Here is a 21,502-nt window from a genome sequence, read left to right on the forward strand (position 1 = left end):
TCAGTTTCCAGGCACATTTCCCCCTCTTTTCTTTTCCCTTTTTCATGAGAATACTGGGAATATGACAAGCTACCTGTCCAGCTGAATTCCTCTGGGGTGAGGGGAGCGTCGCTTTAGAACCGCCTCATGGGAACCGAGGTGACAACACATGACGTAGGTTATTCATAACACAGAGGAGATGTACTGCAGCTACCTCCGCACATCATGCATATTCATTGTTTACCTTTTTTTTTTCATCCCCCACCAGCTCTAGTTTGATGCCGGGTGCGTAATTTCGGATGAGCTCTTGTGAAAAATAACACTGTTCCTTCCCTTATATTTCTTGGTCATCCCGCCGTGTTTTCCTGCGCGGGGCCTCGGCTCACCCGCCATCTCCCAGGTTATATCGAGGGATAATAAGCTGTGCAGTAGCGAAGCCCAGGGCGGCCAGGCCACAGCGTTGTCTGCATTACTCATGGTTCACGTTTCCCCGGTGGCCATTTGAACCTAGGCCTGGTGTGGCAGTAGGTAGATCGCCCCCCAGAGCAACGCGCACGGACTCTGTACGGTTGCTATGACAGGAGCAGTCTGCTGTTTACAGGCCCGCTACTGAGGCCCGAAGGCCCCGGTGCTTCACATCCTGTCTCGGGCTTAACTCGAACATATTGTTCATACTCCACGCAGCCTCCAGCTCTGTGAGCCTAGGCTGCACAGTGCTAGCATCATGTGGGTGCAGCTCATAAGTTTCACACAGTGTTTCCATATGAACTTTGCACACAAAACAACAACTTGTTAAGAAAGTAAGATGAGTCTAACGGCTGTAAATAGACGCATTCATTAGCGGAAACTGTGGTATATGACGAATGAGGAAGATTTTACATTATGAGAGACGTCTGTGGTGGAGTAAAAGTGGACCATATGTCGGGTGTATTGGGCGCATAATCACACTATAATAGATTTTAAGATTCAACTTGCTGTGGGGGACATTTTTTATTTCATCCCTGTCAACCTGCTGGTGTGATCCTCCTCACACATTCCTGATAATTTCAGCTGGAGACAGACTCATTAGGCTGTCACTAAATGGGTTTAAATGCAGCCGTCCAATTAGTGCTCTGCTGTGAAATGCAGTGGGTGTTGTGCAACGTGCTTAGCACCACTCCTTTACAGAATTATGAGGGATTACTCATTCAGTGTGATCCATCTTATTTCTACCAGGGGTCTTGGCTTTTCTCAGTATCATCACCACGGAGGGGGTAAATGTTGCAAATGCTTCTCCAGTTGCCATATGCGCCTCGTCAGAGAGCCTCACTGCCTCCGAATCTAAGAGGATTTGATGTGCTAGTTAAAAGACAGCATACCATGCCTATCCATGTCATACTTTCTGTTCTGCAGTGAGGCACTCTGCCAGCAGCAGTGTTATTGGTGTATATAAATAGGATTTCAAGATATTAAAAGTTGTCCCTGAATGTCTGTTACTTTCAAACCACTAAAAGTAAAATCTGTTGCCATCGGCTGTAAATCTCAGAGGCTTTACGGTCTGTAGTGCTTTTCATGAGATTTAGGATGTGGTTAAATCCATTATATATTTTGTTTTGGGAGCATTGAGCTTGCTGAGATTTGAAAGCCGGGTCCTTGCTTTAGCGTGATGGGCTTTGCGTTACACTGTCATGTCCTGTCTTCCTTAGATCTTCCTCGTGACAGTGTGGAACTGGGATCTCTTCATGCTGCCCCTGTTCCTGCTCCTGCTCATTGGATGGCAGTACTTCCAGCTCTCGGCGGGGAAGGCCAGCTCCAACCAGGACCTCGTGAGTGACTCCGAACTCTTCAGTATTCACCCATACGCATCTGTAGACACATGCTGTTACAGTGTAGATTCAATCTATATGTTAACTTAACGCCGGTCACACCCTGATGGAATAAAATCCTTTGGGGACACAATGGGCAAATGCAGTTTGACAGTTATGTAACGCTTGTTTTCAATATCGATTAATCTGCTGATTATTGTAACGATTAATTATTGACAAACGCAAGTAGCAAATTCTTACATTTAGTGGCTGGAACGAACAAATATTTTACTTAAATAATGAATCACTTATCAAGGTAGTTGACAACTAATTTGTTTTTGATGAAATGGTTGCGGCTCTTATGCCAATTAGCAACTCTTACACTTTCATGTGTATTGTATAATACAGAAGCTGTTCTATAAATTTGCCTCACAGTGCAGTCGGCTGTAGCAGCATTCTACATGTTTTATAGCTATTTAAACTAGTTTCTGCTTTGTCTCCAGAGGCCCAATAAAACACCGAGCAGTAAGAAGCCACTAAAATCAAATCACTGTAAATGTATGTGTAGCCTACAGTCTGTTGATATAGTCTCAGCACATCTGTAAAAGCAGGACTGTAGTTCTCCACGCCGCTTTCTACTATCTCTATCCACTGTTATGGAAATTATGTTTGCCCTACACATGTCTGTGAAGGTTAATGCTGTTCACACTTCTGACTGCCCCCCAATTTCACTGTGTTGTAAGCCTTCTCACCGGCCAGCCGGGGGCCTGGCCCGCTCACACACCCTCCCCAAAGTAACAAACCCGAGTCCGGTGATTGTGTTTATGGCTGCTGGCAAAGAGATGCCGTCCCTGGGCAATGTTAAAGCCCAATGCTCACCCTCGTATCCAGTGTGGAGACTCTGCCACCCCTCCGTGACCCTCTGGCCGGCAATGACACAGCTCTGTTCCCGGGCAATGTCACAGCGTGCACCACATTGGGGTCAGGGATGACTTGATATAAAGTGATCTAGGCAACAGCATCCAAATTAAATGTGTTTTTTTTTCCTTTTTTTTTTTCCCTCTCTCCGCTCCTTTTTTCTGTTTTTCTGTGTGCTTATGTTGTGGAGAAATGAGATTGCTTTGGTGTGACAGTGCTCTTGTGAGGAAGGCCCTCTTTCACCTCTCCTTTTGTGTGAGGTCACCCCTGTGATGCAGTCTCTATGGAAACAAGCCTCTCCCAATAGGGGTGAATGTACTCAAAGAAAATTTCATTACTAGGTGTTTGTTAAAAATGCTCCAGTGCCCACATGTCCCGTTCGTTTGAAATCACCCACTACCCTTTATTTTTCTCTTAGGTGAACATGAGCATGGGTGACGACGAGGAGGAAGACGAGAAGGTATTTTATCTTGTCTCTCTCTAACATTTTACTGGATAATATGTTTTGGTGGCGAGTTATCACCTTGCACTATAAATATAAATGCATCATTCAAGGCTGAATATAAACACTGATAATTTTAATATTAGGCTTGTGTGCACAAAAAAAAAAAAAATGTTGTATTTCAGCCTTTTCAGAAGTGTGACCCCCGCTAATATTTCTCTCTGAATAACCAAGGTTAAATCAAACACATGACATTGTCTGCATCGCTTCTGGTGGGCACACATTCCTTGTTTAGCAAAAAAGATGCGATTCTGATACAAATGAACTTGATTTTTTTTTCTTTTTTCACCAATGAGCCACGCAGGTACCCAGTTGGTATTTCACAGTATTTCACAGCCGCAGTGACAGCTACCTCTCAGAGGCTCTTTTTCTCACTAAGAATAGAAATATTTTCCTGCATCCCAAATAAGGGCGACATCTATGAAACAGTCGTAGCATGTAGCTCTTTATTCTGCTCCTCTGGGTATTCAGTGTCAGTCCACAAATGTACTCCGCTGAGATACTGCCACCCCTCTTAAAATCTATAAATCAAATCTAAAACAGCAGTGTCAATTAGATTTTTGCACGCCGATGTTGGGGATGAAATCTGTTTTGTTTTCGTACCGTCATTGTCTAAATGTGATTGCTGCGACGAAGAAGAAGCGACCTTTCGCAACCAGAACAAATGAACAAAGTGCAATAACACAGCGGTAAACTTATACTCTGCCCTAAAGGTTATCAGTCGCTTTCACTCGTTCGTTTGTGAGAAATCATAAGTGATGATGTTTATTAATACGACTCTCTAGTGTCTCTTGAAAAACAAAAACAACAGGAAATCTTTAAGTAGCCTGAAAATTATACTTCCCCACAGCACATAATATTCAATTATACTCATCCCACTGTTTTCTGTAAAGAAGGAAGAGTTAACAGGGATGTGTATTATTGCTTTATGGCAATGAAGTGTGGAGCGAACGCAAAGCCTCCGAGCAATGACCCTTGCGCTGCGTGTCTAGGCCCAGGATTCATATCCATAATGCGCTCAATATATTCTGCTGTGATGACCCGGGGCTACGAAAGAAGCCAGATTCTTTTAAAAACACAGGCACATCCACCAAATCCTGTCTGAAAGGATGGGCTAATTCACAGATGAAACTCGCATGATATGTCTGCACACACAGAGTGGGACCTGCTATCGCTGCTCGGAGAAAAAAAAAAAAACAAAACAAAAAAAAAACAGGCAAACGGTTGCTTAAGCAAACAGCGGTGGTACGGAACATCCAGCGTGTTTATGAATATAGAATCGGGCCGGATTATGTTTATGCGGCAAATTTAATATAGAATGGTTATTACGTTTTGTCTTTACCTTAAAACCTCAGTGCATGAGAGAGGAATGTTTACCCCTTTCAGTGTAGGAAACAGCGGCGTCTTTAGAGGGAGGTTTAAGACTGTCTCAATGCGTCGCACATGTTTCTGAACTCAGCCGTCGCCTCTTTAAAGCTTTCTGAAAGGTTTTCTCCGTGTGCTTCCCTAAGCCCTTTCACACTCCATGGAAATGAAATATCTCCTTTCATTTACTAATTAAGCAGTCACCCATGTTTGTTTTAAGCTGTCAGCTTTAATTTAAAGTGGCTTATTTGAAAGTCTTGTTATGGTCTTGCTGTCACTTGAATGTGATATCATGCAGCTAGATCAAGCAGTGTAGCTTTACACCTCCTATCAAAGTCTTCTTTAAAAATATTTGGGGTTAAAGAGTGATCAGTGTTAAATTTGATGGCTTCAAAGCCGTTTGCTTTTTCTCCCCCAAGTCTTTCCTGTAACATGTGAATAAAGGCTTTTCCCTCTGAGAAGGTTATGATTACCACTCAAATATGTTTTTATCCCCCCCCTTTTTTCCCCCCCTTGAGGAAGAAAATATTTAAACCTCAGACAGAGCAGCAAGAATGTGAAGGCATGACGCTAAAGAGAGACGAAAGGCAAGGCAGTGTTACAGCAGGATAATACAGAACAGATTCTCTGCCTGTGAACAAATCTGTCCTCTGGGAAAGAGACAGCTTACAAATTATGTGTGGGCAAAGTGACTTCCCTTTGGCCTCAGGTATCAATTGTGCAGATAGACAATATTTAATCATAACATAAAGAAACAGAGAGGCAAAACAAGTCCATAGATCTCCAACTGAAACGAACAGGGGAAGATGAAACAGGCCTTTCATTGCCCCCCGGCTGGCAGCGCTGGTCTGGGGTTGACTTGCTCCCAGAGCCTAGCCCAGGGGAGTTTAGAGAAAGGGAGGGTGAGGAGGTGGTTGTGGGGGTGCTAGACTGGGCTGGGGGGTTGCTCCATCTCTCACCCGACAGTCCACAGTCACCGCTGGGTCTCCTTGAGCACACCAGTCAGACAGACTGCCCGTGTCATGATCCGCGGCGTGCACGAGCGCGAGCCACCCGCCCATTAAACCCCCACGAGAGCGTCCCTGTGCTTTATCCCGGCAAAATTTGTTTGTTGGCCGCGTGTGAGACGATTCACCGGGAACACAGGTGTCTTTCATTTAGATGCAATTCTTATCTTTGTCGGAAAAAAAAAAAAAAGTCACTTGACAAAATATTCAGTCTGAGAATTCAAATTTGGCACCGTTTATTCTAATTAAAATGATGCTAAATGAGCTTTTTTCCAGACTTTGATAACACCCCACGTGTCTGCGAGAGTATGTTTACCTTTGTGCGGGAGATCAAATTGGTTCTCCATTACAGCACCTTAAAAGGAAGCTTTTACAATTTTATCCGAAATGAGAATATGATTTCACACAGGTTTTCTAATCAGTAGACATTTAGGATTCATTTAGTCCGTCCCCAGTTTGCCTGTGCTTTTTCCATTTCAGAAGGAGATCTTTTATTTATTTTTGTTTTTTCTGCACTCACGAACACGGGCGAAAAAAGAGAAATGAACAAAGATAAAGAATATCATCAGATGATTAACGTAGGGAAGGACTTCGGTTTTTTGGTCGCTAAGGAGATGGAGGGATCTCAAGAATCTTAAAGCACATGAATAATGATAATCATGAGAGCTCTGCCTCTTGATGCATACTTCAGAGTACATCTATTTGTCTGTTTTTCCCCTTTTAGAAATGAAAGCCAATATGGTTTCCTCCTTTATTTCCTGACGGAGCTGTATTCCTGGCAAAAATTTACCTCGCATGTGTATCCGCTGCAGTTAAATAATGCCTCATATCTCTTATTAGATTTTCGGAAGTCTAAATCATGTAATTGGGTTGCTTAAACAGGGAAATATGAAAAGGAATGTGAGCCTAACTGATGAGGCTCCACATCGAGTGAGCGATCATTTCCCAGTGCATGGCTCTCCGGGTCCGTCAGGAACTCCCCGAAACGGATTGCAACGGCTTTTTTTTGTTTTTTTTTAGCAGATTCTAACAGAGTTCCCCGCTTTCAAAATCAACTTAGGACAAAGTACTCAATTAGCACCTGATGTGGACTAAAAGACAACACGTGAAGCTCCGGCCCCCTCGATGCAGCGCAGCGGAGTAAAGACGGGTGGCCTGAACGCAGATAGTCCCCCGCTCCCCACCATGATGAGACCATGAGATGTTAATCTCCGAGGAGGCATATTTGTGATAGTTTCTCCTTTTTTGGACAGTGCTGAGCCTCCAGTGTCTGTCCAGATCCGAGCGCAGTGGGGGGAGGCTCTGCTAGTGTGGGAATTGCTCTCTTCCTGCGCCTTTTCCGTGGAGGAGAGTGGGCCTGACAGTGGGGAGTCTCTCTGTGCTGGCAGACAGCGTGTTCCCAGGGGCTGCCTCATGAAGCTCTGATAAAGGCATTCTGTCTGGACCCTGTCAATGCACACAGGCTGCTGCTGCGGCTGACTTGTAACATAAACATATAGACATCCCCAAGCCCTCCTGTTAGGGTCCATCAGAGCGCCCTCCCCCAGCACTCTCGTCACCACCCCCCCACGTCTCTCCCTCTCACTCTTCCTCTCCCGCCCTCTGTCATCATTCCTGTCATTATTTGCTCCTTTTGATGTGAGCCTCCTCAGCCCTCTTTAGCTTGTGTTACTTGTGTTATCTCGAGTCAGTCCTCTGCCTCTGGAAGGCTTCATGCCTGTCGTTGTATCCCGCCTTGATGTGATCACATTTATTTAATTTTGAGACAACCCCCCCCCCAACCTTCCACCCCCCTCCTCACATGTTGACTTATTGCTTCACCAGACACAGTCATTATTATGTCAGTGCATAAAAGCAAATAACGCCACTAGAATGAGTTCTGAGCCGGGCTGAAGTGTTTTTCTTTGTTAGGACAGGTTAGCGAGCCCCCGGGCCCGGCAGATTTTTAAAAAACATGTTCAGACTCGTCCTGTGCCGGCTGCTTGAACGGAATCTTTCCTAAGTTGTGTGAGGGCCCCTGCACGTCTCGTCTGGGTCGTCTAGTCCGCCTGATTGCGGATGGCCATTTTGTGTACTTTTCATCTACCAGAGAGTCTTGATTGTGCCGCACTTGTGCAACAGCTCTATTGTACGTGGCGGACAAAAGCTGAAATCTCTCAGCCGTCCAACATAACAGCTTCTGAGCACTGAGTCCGTCTCATCTTCAAAAGCATAGTCTGAAGATGTACAGTGTTTGCTCATTATGGGCCATTCAATAGATAAATCACACATAATAGCACAGCAGAGATAAACTGGTCTTTGTCTACCCTGCCCAACAATTGACATACAGTGTACCTCATCAGTGTGTCTGTGCGTTTTTTTTTTCTCCCCTTTCCATTTTAGGAATCCGGCAAAAAGGGTCTGATGGATAAGATACATATGGTGCAGGAAGTAGTCCTGGCCGTCCAGAATGCTTTGGAGGAAATCGCAAACATCGGAGAGCGAATCAAAAAGTAATCTGATGATTTCATATTTGTCCTACAAGGCATTTTTTTTTGTTATTTGAAAAGATTTTTATTTTAAGAAAACTTCAAATGACTCTGATTCGATTATTCTTCCGCAGCATCTTCAACTGGTCCGTCCCGTTCATGTCGTGCATGACCTGCTTGGTGCTGTTCGTGGCGACAGCGCTATTATATTTTATCCCGCTGCGATTTATAGTGCTGATATGGGGTAAGTTCTACATCTTCAAACACGTATTTTATTCATAAAAAAAGTGTAACTTAAAGCTGGCAAAAAAGATAAAACTAACAAACTCCTACTTTCTGTGACTTGGTTCATTACTACGATTACTACAAACATCCTCACAAATTGCCAACAAATTGCAGCCCAGCTCGCTGTTGCAAAACACAACTCTTATTCAATCTTCCGAACTGGAAACCCATGATTTAATGAAGTACAGTAATGTAGGAACTCTGCCATCCCTACACCTCTGCAGATGCACCGAGATCAGACAGCTGCAGAGGTTTGCTCTGCTCAGTGTGGGCTGATGTAGCGGAGCCCAGCAGAGGCGAGGCCTAGGGTTTGTGTGAAAACAAAGCAGAGGTAGTGTAGCAAGCTGTATATAATACATGATGTCCTTGGGCAGTCTGTAGGCTCCTGGTCTAGCCTCTCATTATCTGCTGTAGTCATACAGAATAGACAGTCATCTCAGTGGTCAGGGAGATACGCTGCCCTTAACAGGCTCTCCTCCTCCAGCTGTAAGCCCACAACCACTGTACTTCCACACTGCCTTCAACACAATCAATACCAAAAAACCATCATATCAAACAAAAAACGCACAGTCTGAGACACTCCTCTGCCTCCCCAGTTAACCCCCATCTCTGTGGTTGCAAGGCAAGCCTTTCAAGTTGCTTGCACATATTTAAGTCCTTAGGTTCTTTGTCTGCATGTTGAGGTACAGGCAGTACCAAGCTGTGAATATAATGGTCCCATTACAAGACCCCAGAGATATTCTTTTCTCTGTGGTACGCAGCCATGTGCAAAGTAAATATAGATGTGCTAGGGATGATCGGATCAGAGCGAAAAAAAAGTGAGGAAAAGTTGTCGTGAATGTGCGCCTGTTTCTCAAAGCAGAATTAGCATTGCTGTCCACGGATGTGTCCATTGCATTTATTTAGCTTGAATTCAGTTTGGCTGAGGAGGATCAATTGAAACAGCATCACATAATGCAGTTAGTGATACCCTGGTGGGAACCCTATACTGTGTACAGATGGAGTTACACAACTCTTTTTATTATCGTTGTTATTATTATTAGGATTATCTGCAATGTAAAACTGTGTACAAAATATGCTGGTGTGTGTGACACCTTTATTTATTAATGTGCTCTTGTTTTCACAGGCGTTAACAAATTTACCAAGAAGCTGCGCAACCCATATACTATTGACAATAATGAAATACTGAATTTCCTCAAGAGGGTGCCTTCTGATGTTCAAAAGGTAAGGGTCCAATTTTACATACAGATAGGGAGGGAATTCCCCAAAGATGTCTGCATTATTTGCTGTACCAGAATTCCCAAGTGTTGCAGAAATATATCCTCTGGCTTTGTTTGATTATTAATGGACTCTCGCCTTTAAAGCAGCCCTGGCCCAATTATTCCCCAGCGCGGCTCCGTGCAGTCGCCGTAGCGCCCGAGCAAGGAGATGCTCAGATCCGTCCTCGGCCATATTGCGGCAGCCTCGTCCCGTTATTAGCAATTTTTGTCCGTCTGATTGAAGCGGTGTGACATTAAAGCCGCTGATTGGCCGAGGGGCCGGCGGAGTTCTCCTGACGTCTCTGGCTGTTGTGTCAGCTCTGAAAAACTCTGATGTGGCCTCAGTCACTTCAGGGTGGTGGAGTCAATTAATGTAGTCGTGAGCCCCAGTCGTCTTGCTGGGTGCCATATGTGATTACATATTAGCCATGGCTGATATGTCATTTGCATTTACATCACAGAGCCGAGGAGAGCTGTCAGGGCGTTGTAAGTGGCGCTGGGTGCTCGCCGTTCCCTGACTGAGAAATTTTGCTCGGGCCAGGAAATGAAGTGCCACACAGTGCCTTCATCTCCCAGGTAACTCGCCAGACGGAATTCAGCGAGAAATCCTGACAGTCTGGATCTGGAAAGACACTCTCACCCCAGTCTGTTTCTCTGCTGCACCCTTGATGTCCTCCTGCAGCAAGCCATCCCTGACTTCTCTGTGATGTTGGAGGGAGCCTGTGTTGTTTGAGATTTGGCTGACTGAGTTGGCAAAACAAGGTGGTGAATGCATTTTTTGATTCAGAATCCTTTGTATGTCTTCTTCCCCATTGGGATACAATGTTTGAGCTTTGAAAATGACTCACTTTCAAATCTCACGGAGACAATACTTTTTTAGCCGGGTTTAAAAGAGAAACTACATCTTAAAAAAAAAAAAAAGAAAAAAAAAGGAAAAGAAAAATATGGCTCCAATCATAAAAAAACAAAACACCCTTAAGATTCATCATAAGTACGTTTCATTATGTACTGTGAGAAAAATAACCTTAACATCATATGCACAGGAGACCCAGAAACAATAGACCACATATTTTGTTTTTGTTGACTTAGAACTTCAATCCTCAGATAGGTGTGGACACAAAAACACCACAAAGGCTGAAAATTGACTCCTGTCTTTCTTGCAAATGTGACTTGGCAATTAGTGCCTGTGCACATCTACAAAGTCTGCCTCAAACGGAGACTTCTGACAACAGTGTGTCTGTCCTGAAATAAGAAGCATCTGTCAGTTCTGAGGACAGTTTCATGTTCTGATGCAGGAGGCAGTCACTTTGTTCCCGCATTCCATCTCCCATTCTAATAATGGAGACCGGCTAATTAGCATAGAGTTCTTACCTTTATTCAACAGATTCACCGTATTGTTTGAGCTCAGCGAGCAAGCTTCAAAAGCAAGTTTTTCAAATTCCGGCTCGTCTCCTTTTCACTTTAGCCTATGATCACTCCTTTTTGGATTACGGTGGTAGTTTTGGGGAGAAAAAAAAATTAATAAAATATGGACAATTCACGTCACATTTTTGGAATGTCAAAGAGAACACGATTCTACGACATGCGATTACTTTGTGAATCCGTTTGACATCAAGCAGATCCTTGAAAAGGAAATCTATCTTGAGCTTAACTCTACACGTGCAAGTCACAGAGAAACAAAACAAGGTTGTGAGTTCAAATGTCAAACGTCGAGTCGTGGTTTCCGCGGGAGAAATCAAAGTCACACCAAGGGTCTGTAGAGCTGCGGAGTGAAGTGGCACGTCAACGATGTTGGTAACTTAAACAATGTAATTTATGCTATTCTCAGGCTGTAGCAAAGTTTTCTTTAGGGGACGTAACTTAAAGTGAGTGATTATGCAGTTTGCAACTCCCTCACTGGCCTGGCAGGTCATCTCAACAGTTGATGTCTGTTTCTAATATTGTGACTGTGGTGCAGAATGAGGGGGGCGTACACTGGTACGGAACCCTTGACTCTTCAAATCCTTCCTCCCTGTGATTAATCCCCTCTGCTCCTGTGTTTAAAAAATGATTCATTACAGGCGAGCCCGCCTCGCTTTCCCCTGCACCAGCTCTCCTCAGGGGAGCCATTACCGTGCGCTCCACTGAGCTCGGATTACCTGCCTCTGACCAAACTCCTGTTTGTTTTTACAGGTGCAGTACAGCGCTCTGAGAGCGCCCACCAGCCAGAGCCAGCCGCGGAAGAAAAAGTAAGCTCCGCGGACACGCTGGATGAAAAGCTGGTCTCCTTTTGAATACGGCACGACGCAGTCCACCTGACAGCAGTGCTCCAGTGCCAGCAGAGCCTGTGACCCCACGCACCCCACAGTACCACCATAACTCTACCCCCTGCTGCTGAGGGGCAGCCAGCCGCTCTCTGGCTTGTGTGTTTGCCACCCCCCTGACAGAGGCTGTGAACTGCAGCGGCTAGGAGGGCAGCACATGGCGCTGTCAATCACAAGCCTGGAGGTAAAGAAAAGAGAGCGCTGCGAGCCCCAGCCTTCATCTTTGGATATAATTTAGAGAAGGAATGAAAAGCATTGGTTTGGCTTACCTTAGACCTCCACAGTAATGCTTTGTTTTTGACTTTGGTGAAACTGAGAAATTTGCCTTTAGGTAAAGTTGATACAGGCTAAAGTTTATGGAAAACAAATCATGGTAATGTTTTTTTTTTCTTCTAATTTCTAAATATAAATGTGGTCATAGGAATCACAATTGATTTGTAAATAATCATCAAAATTATTTGTTATGTTGCACATTTAAAATGTTTGGCCAGAGGTTAGGATTTAATGTACATAATATAATGCTGTCAGCTCTCTTAATTTTAACTCAGCGGCAAATCTATATTTATATGTGTATTATTTTTCAGCTGACTTCATTTTTTTAAGTAAAGTTTCTATGTCAGTGTATCTCAGACTGATTAATTTCAGAGTTTTATTTGTGCTCAGTATCGTGTCTGCATCGTCAAATGGAGAATTTGCGAGAATCCTGAATAAAGAATCTTGATCAGTTTGAGCTCTTGTTTTTGCCGGGGTGTTTTTCAATAACTGCACTCTAGTGAGGATGGATTACACCACTTCTTTACTTGAATACACAGTAAACACATCTGATTACACAACACAGCCATTGGAACAGAGCTCACACACCGGCCACCGCTGCGCCTTGGTTACCGAGCTCACATCAAAGCTGTGTGGCTCCAGTGTGCTTCCTAATGCATTGCTTTGTTGCCTTCTCACAATAACAGGGTCCAGATGAGAGAGAAAGAGCTCATCTCACATAGAGTGCTCTCTCCATCCTCAGCACTTAGTGCTTTACATTTCCACTAAAATCACCTGGCCTATCTAATGGCTACACACACACGCTGCATTTTCCATCTTCCCACAATAGTTTTTTTTTTTTTTTTTTTTTTCAAGTAGAGCGATGTAGTATGACCTCTATCAATTTTCTCCTCCATATTAAGTTTGCATTCAAAATATCAATTATTGACACCTTTCACCATTCTGATTGTTCAAAACATTTGTGACAGTTTCCTTCAAAATATGAATACTGCAGTGATTCAATAGATGAGACTGTCTACATCACAGGCGGCTAAAGACAGAAAGTTTCCTCCTTTACCTGCTCTCTGTCTGATAGTAGACACATGGCAAGTCCTCTTTTAAAATATACATAGTTAGAACTGAAGTTGGGCTGAACTGAGGCTTGGACCCCACCGATGGGAGTTTGTTCTTACTGATTGGGGGACTGAGCATCACGGCCGGGCGCCCCCCTCCTCAGCAGTAGCACGCTGGTGAAAGAGCATCCATCTGTGCTTTGTGAAGAGTTTGATTGGCTCAGGGGGACCCGGTGGAGCCCCGGGCTATCTCTTTTGACAGGCTGATAGAGACATCACTGGGCTCTCCCAGGAGCTGCCACCAGGGGTCCATTTCAAAGTGAGAGGGTGTGGAGGTGACCCTGAGCTTCTGACGAGCTAAATCCCACACACTGGCTGAAACCCTCCTACATTCTTGGCTCCATCGGGGCTGGGGGGTGGTGGTGGCTGTGCCGGGGGGGTGCAGAGATGGGGGAGGGGAGGGGTGGAGGGTACATGCAGATCACTGGCAAGACCCGATGAAGTGTCCCCAAGAGGTGAAACCAATTAAGCAATAGTCTCGGGGTACTTTTAATCGCCATTCGGCAAACAGCTAAATTGCAGCGCCAGGACATCTAAATCTGTGACAGAATAGGTAAAAGTAAGGAGCCGACAATTAGTGGGCACATAAAGCCACATTCAACCCATAAAAAAAAAACAAGTTTGGAAAAGAGCAATTTTTAAGTTCAAATAATATTGTGTCATGCGTCAGATATATTATTGAGGCAAATGCTGCCAGTGACATTAGGAGAGGTCACGTGGGACCACGGTTGCCTGCCTCCAAGCTGTCAAATCTTTGAGTCCGTGGCACCGAGGTTGTGGACTTGGATGTTCCCCGTATCATTCACAGTCAGCGGATCATACAGGCGAGTCTGACAGGGTTTCAACAATTGTTGATTCGGGTCTCCATGCGCCAGTGCACACTCATGCCACGCACTCATAGGCACAAACACACTTAAGCCCCCCCCCCTTCAAAGAGGTGTGATGATATTTAAGGAATTATTTATCAATGTATTTTCTCCTGGGAGGGCGGCGAATCTCAGCAGAGGAAGTCACTGTGCAATATGGTCCCCCAATGCAGTGGGGAAAATCCCTGGATGTTTTACAAGCCTGCTAATGAACATTTGAGCCACACAGCGGTTAACATTGTCTGATCACATTTTTTTTTCTCTCTCTCCAGTAGTTGTTGTTGTTGTGCATGGTGTGGCAGTGATGTCTTCATCAGGCTGTCAAAAAGGAAGTGCCTGCAGCTGTGGCGGATCCCCCCAGAGCCTGTCACACTCCTTGTTTCCATGGCAGTCCTTCAGGCAGCACCACAGGCAGGCTGTGTGCAAGGACCCATACAACCTGTTTTTTCAGCAGCCGCTCCTCTGATGTTCAGCCCCGGAGCGGGCGTCAAACTACCAAGTGCAGAGAGAGAGAGAACACTGCACCCTTTCTCTCTGTTGCAGTTCTGCGCTGCTTTACAAGGAGATGCGTCGCAGCAAAAAAAAAAAACAAAAAAAACCTCCTCATTTGAATAAGCCACTACTCTCAGCACCTCCTTAGTAATTGTTACATGTGCAATGCCGTTAAGGTTCTCTGACCTCTTCTCTGAGAGACATAATGCGCACAGTAGGACAAAGTAAGAAAAGTGCGACTCATGGCTGTCTTACATGTGTTAAGGCTCTTATGCACGTGTTATTCGGTCTGCTTGTACCACCTGAGAAGCAGGTCACCGAGATCAGTGGCTGCGCTCCAAGTCCCAACTGGCCTAAATTAAAGGTGCAGAGGTTATGGTCTGCCTCCAGACAGACCCCTGACACCAATAAAGAGCAGACAACACAGCAGAAAACACAATCTCAATGACAGAAGTGACGGAGCTTTACCGATTTATTTGCCTGCATCTACCTGAGCCGGCTGCACGGGGGAGCTTTTAAAATGATGCTGTAACCTGCTTTCGCTGTTTGTTCTAGATTGTAACTAACATCACGGCACATTGCTTTAGTCTCTCCCAATGATAGAAGATATAAATCACGCTAACCAGGATTGATGTTGTCTCTGGGAATAGGGGCTGGGAATATGTCCGCGATAACAACAGAGAGAAAAATGGCTGCTAATAGCCGCTGTTTTCAGCAGCTCCAGTTTACTAATAATTCATTTTGTGGCCCAGAGTACACGCTGGTGTTAACACATGGCAAAAGCCATAATTCTTTATAGCATCAAGAATAGAGGATGGCCTTTAAGAGCTAAAATTAAATCATTGGCCTTTAAAAGCATCTCTCTAAGGGGCAAGCTGCATTAATAAATTCAACTGATTCTGCTTTAATATTATTCAGAGTGCATTAAAATGAAGACAACAGCTGGGATCATGCCCAGTCTCGGGAGTATTGCTTGGGCCAATGAGTGCCGGCGAGATGCAAAGCATGTCTGAGCGCAACCCCTCGTTGTGGATGGCGCGGAGGCACAAGGTCTCGGTGTTACAGGTGCAGGCCTGACAGTTGCTGTTCCCGGATCAGAGGTTGCCGGGTACTGACACCGGCCACAGGACAGCTACTGGCTGCCTCAAAAACAATGTCACATGGGAGCAGTCACCCGGCCACCCAGCCAATCAGGCCGGCTACTGCCGCAATCATGACAGTACTGCTTATGAGACTTGCAAGAACCTTCAAACTGCGTGGAGTAGTTACGGGCTCCCTTTGTTATGTGGAAAAATGGGTAAACTGTGGGAGAATAAAGTATTTAGCTTTCTAACACTCGCCGTTACATCAGCGCTCTATAGTTAGCACGGGCACACGCGTCAGGAAACAATACAAAGAATAATTGAACTGCATATTTCATTCTAATTAACAGTGATATAACGCAATGTGACTCTCAGCCTCCTGAGGAAAGAGCACCGTATTTTGTTTGATGAATCTGCTAAAGCCACACCGCTAGTCTCGCCACTAACCCCCGGGGAATCAGGTATCATTAGAGATATGAACAGATCTGCTTTTTGTCTCGCTGGAAGAAGGGGAAAACACATTTTCCTCCGCGCTGGCACATGGGTGAATGTGAAAGTGTTCAATATTAATAGCCTTTCATCAAGGACACAATTAGGACACCTCTATTTGACACATTCTATAGGTTCTGAATGAATATGGATATATGGTCCCAAGGAAGGAGCCACTGGCTGAATAACAAAGTGAAATCTCCTGCAAACCCAGCAGAATGAGGAATGCGCAACATGACAATCGGGGGGAGCTGATGTATTTTGATCCAGTGTGAATTTAAAAGAAGCAGCAGACTGTAAGTGTATTATTATTAGCCTGATTTACAATTCACGGCCAAGGGCAAGTTGTATATTTATCCAAATTAGCATACATGCGGCTATACAAACACACAAATGCAGCGCGTATTAAAGAGGCCACACTACTTTCATCTGCTACACTTGAAGTCTCACTCCGCAGACACTACTTGCGTGTCTCAGTATTTCCCTTCCCTTTCAAGAGAATTAAAACACAGATTAAACCTTAGCACTGGTCACGGATCAGTCAGGGGTTCACGCGGCGCCGATTTGATTAGCGAGTGCAGTTCAGGATATGTAATTTTCTCCACCAGAGGCATGCGGTGCCGCTGACTGCAGAGCTAAGGTGTGAAGAGGGCTGTGGTGAAGTGAGGAGACTAATCACATGTGTATCACCCCTGAGCACCGTCTCCTCCAAGCTCTGCCACGTTATGACACCGGAGAGTCATGTAGCACGCGAGCACGGTTAGGCCCATTAACCAGAGCGGCTAATTATCGGCTCCTACAAGGTCTTGAAGCTCTCAGGCATTGCATGCTCTCATTTCTGATTAAAAACATAAATGCGCGCGGAAAAAAAAGAGGATCAATTACGGCGAGGCAGAACAGATAACAGCCCCGTACCACAGTAATTAGGCTGGGTGTTTCATCGGAACCGCTTGCTCTGTGATGAAGGTTTAAAGAGTCCAGTGGCAGAAACACCACAACTGTGTTTGTTTTATTTATGATACTGCAGTGTCACCCACCGGGGCCCAATTAGCCCGCGACTGATGCCTCGGAAAGCATCTCTCCGCTCCTCTTTGACAGGAAATGAAAGCTCCACTTGCTTATGTCCTTCTCGTGACCTGCGGGGCTGCAACCTGTTAAGGGCAGACCGGCCGACGGCGATGGCTTGAAACACGCCACCGCGAGCTCCTTTTCTTGCATCTTGCATCCAGTATGTTTCATACCATTTAACTGTGTCAACAGAGGACGTCGTGTGGATAATGTGCCAGTTTTGGAAGTATTTAGGCGACGGATTCATCTCCACACCTCCTCTTTCTCCTGGCTGGTTTGATGGTGATGGTGATGGTGTGTAATGTATGCAACGGCCCTCTCCCAGCGTTCCTTACCCCACGTGAGGGAGCACCACCGTGAGGAATGAGCCTGATTGCAGAGTTGGCTTGAGCTCGCGCACCAGCTTCAAAACCGTTTGTCAAAGTAATTTTCCTAATTAACCATGATGTGCTCTGATTAAAATAGTATTGACCAATTTACTTCATATTAGCCGGCACTGGTTTTAAATTGGCTTCCGTGGACATAACACATACGTTTCACGCCAAGAGAAATAAAGCGGCGAATGATCCAGTCGAGCTCTATGGTATGGTATTATGCGCGTGGCTTTGTTAAAGGACATGCTCATTTAAGTGAGCAGATTCGACCACGACCATTCTTAAAACCCGCTGTAATAACAGTCCTTCACACCTTCTTCCTTTTTCTCCATCAGAGCCACACAGTGCTTCATGTAATCCTTGATTTACCACACTCACACAGGCGTTACAAACGCAGACAGACATAGTTTATTAGTTTCAATAGGCAAATGAAAAAGAATGTCTATGGTCCTTTAAGCAAGCAGCAAGAGACCAATTAGCAAGTATCTCTATTCAATTTCTCCATATCTCTACTTAGTGAGTGTGAGGGAGAGAGAGGTCTGCGGGGGGAGGAGTTTTGAGCGGCACAGACAGGAAGAGAGAAAACAAAGCCATCATCTCCCAGTGCTTGCCCTCCTCTCCCCTCTCCTCTGCAGCTCCAATTACTGGCTTCTCTCCCTGCCATCAGTATGCAGCAGGGCCGCTCCTCTCCTCCACTCGCCCCAGGCCATTGAATACGTTACCTCCGCTATGGGGCTCGGGGCTCAGGGGCACTGCGCCCCCTAACCCCCTGGATAATTTGGGATTCCTGCTCCTGCCTTGGAGAGCTGAAAACAAATAAAGCAGCCGGATAAATAAAGAAATAAGCTTGCCTCACAAATATCCAGAGATCTACTGATTTATTGATTTGTTCATTCCTCTACTTATTATTTGTAAATCATTACTGATCCGCCGCCACCCACACCTCCATCCCCTAAACCTACGCGAGAGGATGAGGAAAAAAAGCGCTTCGCTCAGGCCGAAGTTTTGGAGTGGCTGAAGCAAAAGTTCTCAAGAGCTACCAAAAGAGATGTGAATATCCGTTGAGTTTCTACGTTGTTGTGCGATCCAAATCTTTCAGCTGTCGTACTATAGATGCATTTTGTTTCTTTTTTAAAAGTTCCCCTCATTCATGTTTGTAAATTATGCAAACATTCCTCTAACCTCCCAACATTTAAATGTTGATTTCCTGTCTCCGCAGACGCCACTTTGTTTCTCACAGAGCGAAAAACAGCAATCTCCAACCTCTTCTCACTCGAAACATCCTCGAAGAATGCAACCCCCCCCCCCCCCCCTTTTTTTTTTTTGTTTTTAAGCACAAACCCACTGTCAGGTGAGAGTAACACATTTTCATTCTTTTGCACCCCTAAAATCCACACAATGCACTCGAGGCGAAGTCTAGAAAGCCGCTCAAACTAGACTGCCTTTGGCTTAGATTTTCTTTTCCATCTCCCCTTCTTTGTCCGAGGTTTTAAGGTTTAAGATAGCTCACAGCTACAGACCATACAATTCTTATTAAAGCACTTCAGGTTCCAGGCGCGATGCAGAAAGGTGCGTTTTAACATCCCCTTTTTTTTCGAGCAGCGAGCAGAATTTTTTTGGTGGAGAACTCGTCAGACGATGAAAGCCCCATAATCTGTCCCCCCCCTGCATCACTACTTGTATCGGTATCACAATGCTTAAGTGGAGCCGAATGTAGGGGGAAAATGCATGCAATCACGTGGTGGACTGAATAACAAAGCAGTGCTCCAGTGCCGTTCTAAAAATTGTGAGAGAGTATCAGTGTCTGTCTAGAGCCTTTTATGTTGACAAACACCTACACTGTGGTTCTCATGCAGTGGTCTGCGTCCACAGCTGCTCTTCCCACTCGCCTGCGAGCAGATGCACCGCTCCGCTCTTTTGGGGTGGGAGCCTCATGACTGACTGAATTGTTTTTTTTATTTTTTTTTTCTGAGTTAGGAGACAACGGCGAGATGCAAAAAGAAATGGGGTGGAAATGGTGGTGTGAAAAAAAAAAAAAAGAAAAAAAACGGGAGATCTTCCACTTCACTGTACCGCTCGAGGAGGGGAAACCGAGAGCGTAACAAAAAAAACCCCAATGCAGGCCGTCCGAGTCTTGCGGCGCTCGCATCGCACCCAAAGCTCTCCCCTCTCCTCGTAGTGACATTAATGCCTGTTTAATATGCCTCTGTTTTATCCAAAAACAGTTGGTGTAAATGATTACCAGATTACCTAATGTAGCGGTGAATCGATTCTCAAACGCGTCCGTCCTCGCCATGCAGAGCAGGCTGGGCCGGGGAGCGGAGAGAGACAGTGAGTATGATAGAGCCATGGGGGAAATTATGAGACTGTTAGGGAGACACTGTTGTTTCTCTTGGCCTCTTGCGGGATTTTGCCAGCGGATGTGTCTCCATTTTTAATAGTTTGGCAGCGACTGTTCGGGCGATGCTAAATCTGCTTATACTATACTACGATATTGTCAAATAATGTGTCCGCAACGTAAAAGTGATGTAACGCGCGGTGAGGTAATCCATTCGGAGTTATTAAGAGGCCCCCAGTTTGCTTCTCTTCTTCCGTCACGGCGCGACTTCAATGCTCCCCGTGCAAGAAAATTCCACTTTTGAAACAAACCACATACAAGGTGGAATTTGACAAGCTCATAAAGTATCATCTGCTTAAATGCCTTATGACATTGTAAGATTAATGACGGTCCATTCGGTGCTAAGCAGCAGAGGTAGAGGAGGCACCTGCTCCTCAAAGGCCAGCTCTAATCATTCTCATCTGGACTCCCCGCTGACACACTAACCTGCTGTTCCTAAGGAAAGGAGATCTGCCTCCCAGATCCTCAAACACTTTTTCTGGGCCCGCCGTATTACTTTCCTAATTCAGCCCAGATGTGACGTTCTCACTCTGCCATCCTGTTTCTTTTTTTTCTTCTTCTTTTTTTTCCTCCTTGTTCCCGCTCTGCTTCATCTCATTCCCACCTGCTAGCTGACCCAAGGGGGACCCAAGGCCCAGATTCTCATTTGGTTGGCCTCTCTCAAAGTAGAGTCCTGTTCTTTGAATCGCAGCGATCTTTTTTTTTTTTTTTTTTTTGCCTCAGCCTGGAGGGTCTGTAGTGAAGTCTGCACACTGTAGAGAGCACTGGAATCTTCCTCCTGTCACATCCTCACTTGCCTTTTGTTGTCTTAATAAGAATAGCCTTGTTCATCGCAGAGTGGTCAGACCTCCACGTGGAGGGCTGACAACTGGTGATACCTACAGTACACACCTACAGACTCAGTGGTGGAATGTGAATGTGTTTACTCGAGCACTGTAGCTACTGTAAAGGTGTTTTTGATAACATTTATCCGCTTACAGTTGCATTCCATCTCCTGCGTTCCACTGCACAGTTGCCAGTTTTTTGTACTAGCTAATGTTGCCAAGGCTAGCTATTAAACTTCAACACTGCTATCACTAGCCAGCTAACATTCTATATTAGGGAATTTTGAAAAAAAAAAACAAAAAAAACAAAACATCAGACACTGTGTTGTGCAGCTGACATGGCTGACTTTGGGTAAGCAGATGTAAACAAAACATAGATTAGCGTGGTGATACAACCTGCTCTAGTAAAAAAGACAAAAGCAGAAGGTATCAATGAGGCTGGACAGGTGTGGACAGGTTTTGTATTCTTCAGCAAGAAGTGGAGGTAGTAGGTAGTTCATCCAACAGTACTATGCAAGCTAATGTTAGCCTCAAGATCTAGCTTTGTTGGTCTTGTTGTTTATCGTAAATATCAAACATGTTTAATCTGTACTGAACAGCATGCTTTGAATGGACACTCCACAAGTTGAGGGGATATTCCGGGGTAAGTTTAAT

General features: G+C 45.0%; 1 protein-coding gene and 1 long non-coding RNA gene across 4 annotated transcripts in view; one reads left to right on the plus strand and one right to left on the minus strand.

Moving 5' to 3' along the window:
- mctp2a (multiple C2 domains, transmembrane 2a) overlaps positions 1–12,138 on the plus strand; it is a 34,682-nt gene extending 22,544 nt beyond the window's left edge. For all 3 annotated transcript variants that reach the window (XM_037107915.1, XM_037107916.1, XM_037107917.1), the window contains exons 17-22: positions 1,665–1,784; positions 3,100–3,141; positions 7,938–8,047; positions 8,158–8,267; positions 9,435–9,532; positions 11,740–12,138. In XM_037107915.1, coding sequence (XP_036963810.1) covers positions 1,665–1,784; positions 3,100–3,141; positions 7,938–8,047; positions 8,158–8,267; positions 9,435–9,532; positions 11,740–11,799 — 540 coding nt within the window. In that variant the 3' untranslated portion in view covers positions 11,800–12,138. The remainder of the gene's footprint in view (positions 1–1,664; positions 1,785–3,099; positions 3,142–7,937; positions 8,048–8,157; positions 8,268–9,434; positions 9,533–11,739) is intronic.
- Positions 12,139–12,217: 79 nt separating this feature from the next.
- LOC119024802 lies at positions 12,218–20,892 on the minus strand. The gene is made up of 2 exons (XR_005076606.1): positions 20,451–20,892; positions 12,218–18,432 (listed from the first exon to the last, which is right to left on the minus strand). It is a non-coding gene; the product is annotated as an uncharacterized LOC119024802 (long non-coding RNA).
- Positions 20,893–21,502: the final 610 nt, after the last annotated feature.

This window comes from Acanthopagrus latus, chromosome 8 (genome assembly GCF_904848185.1).
Source record: "Acanthopagrus latus isolate v.2019 chromosome 8, fAcaLat1.1, whole genome shotgun sequence".
NCBI lineage: Eukaryota > Metazoa > Chordata > Actinopteri > Spariformes > Sparidae > Acanthopagrus > Acanthopagrus latus.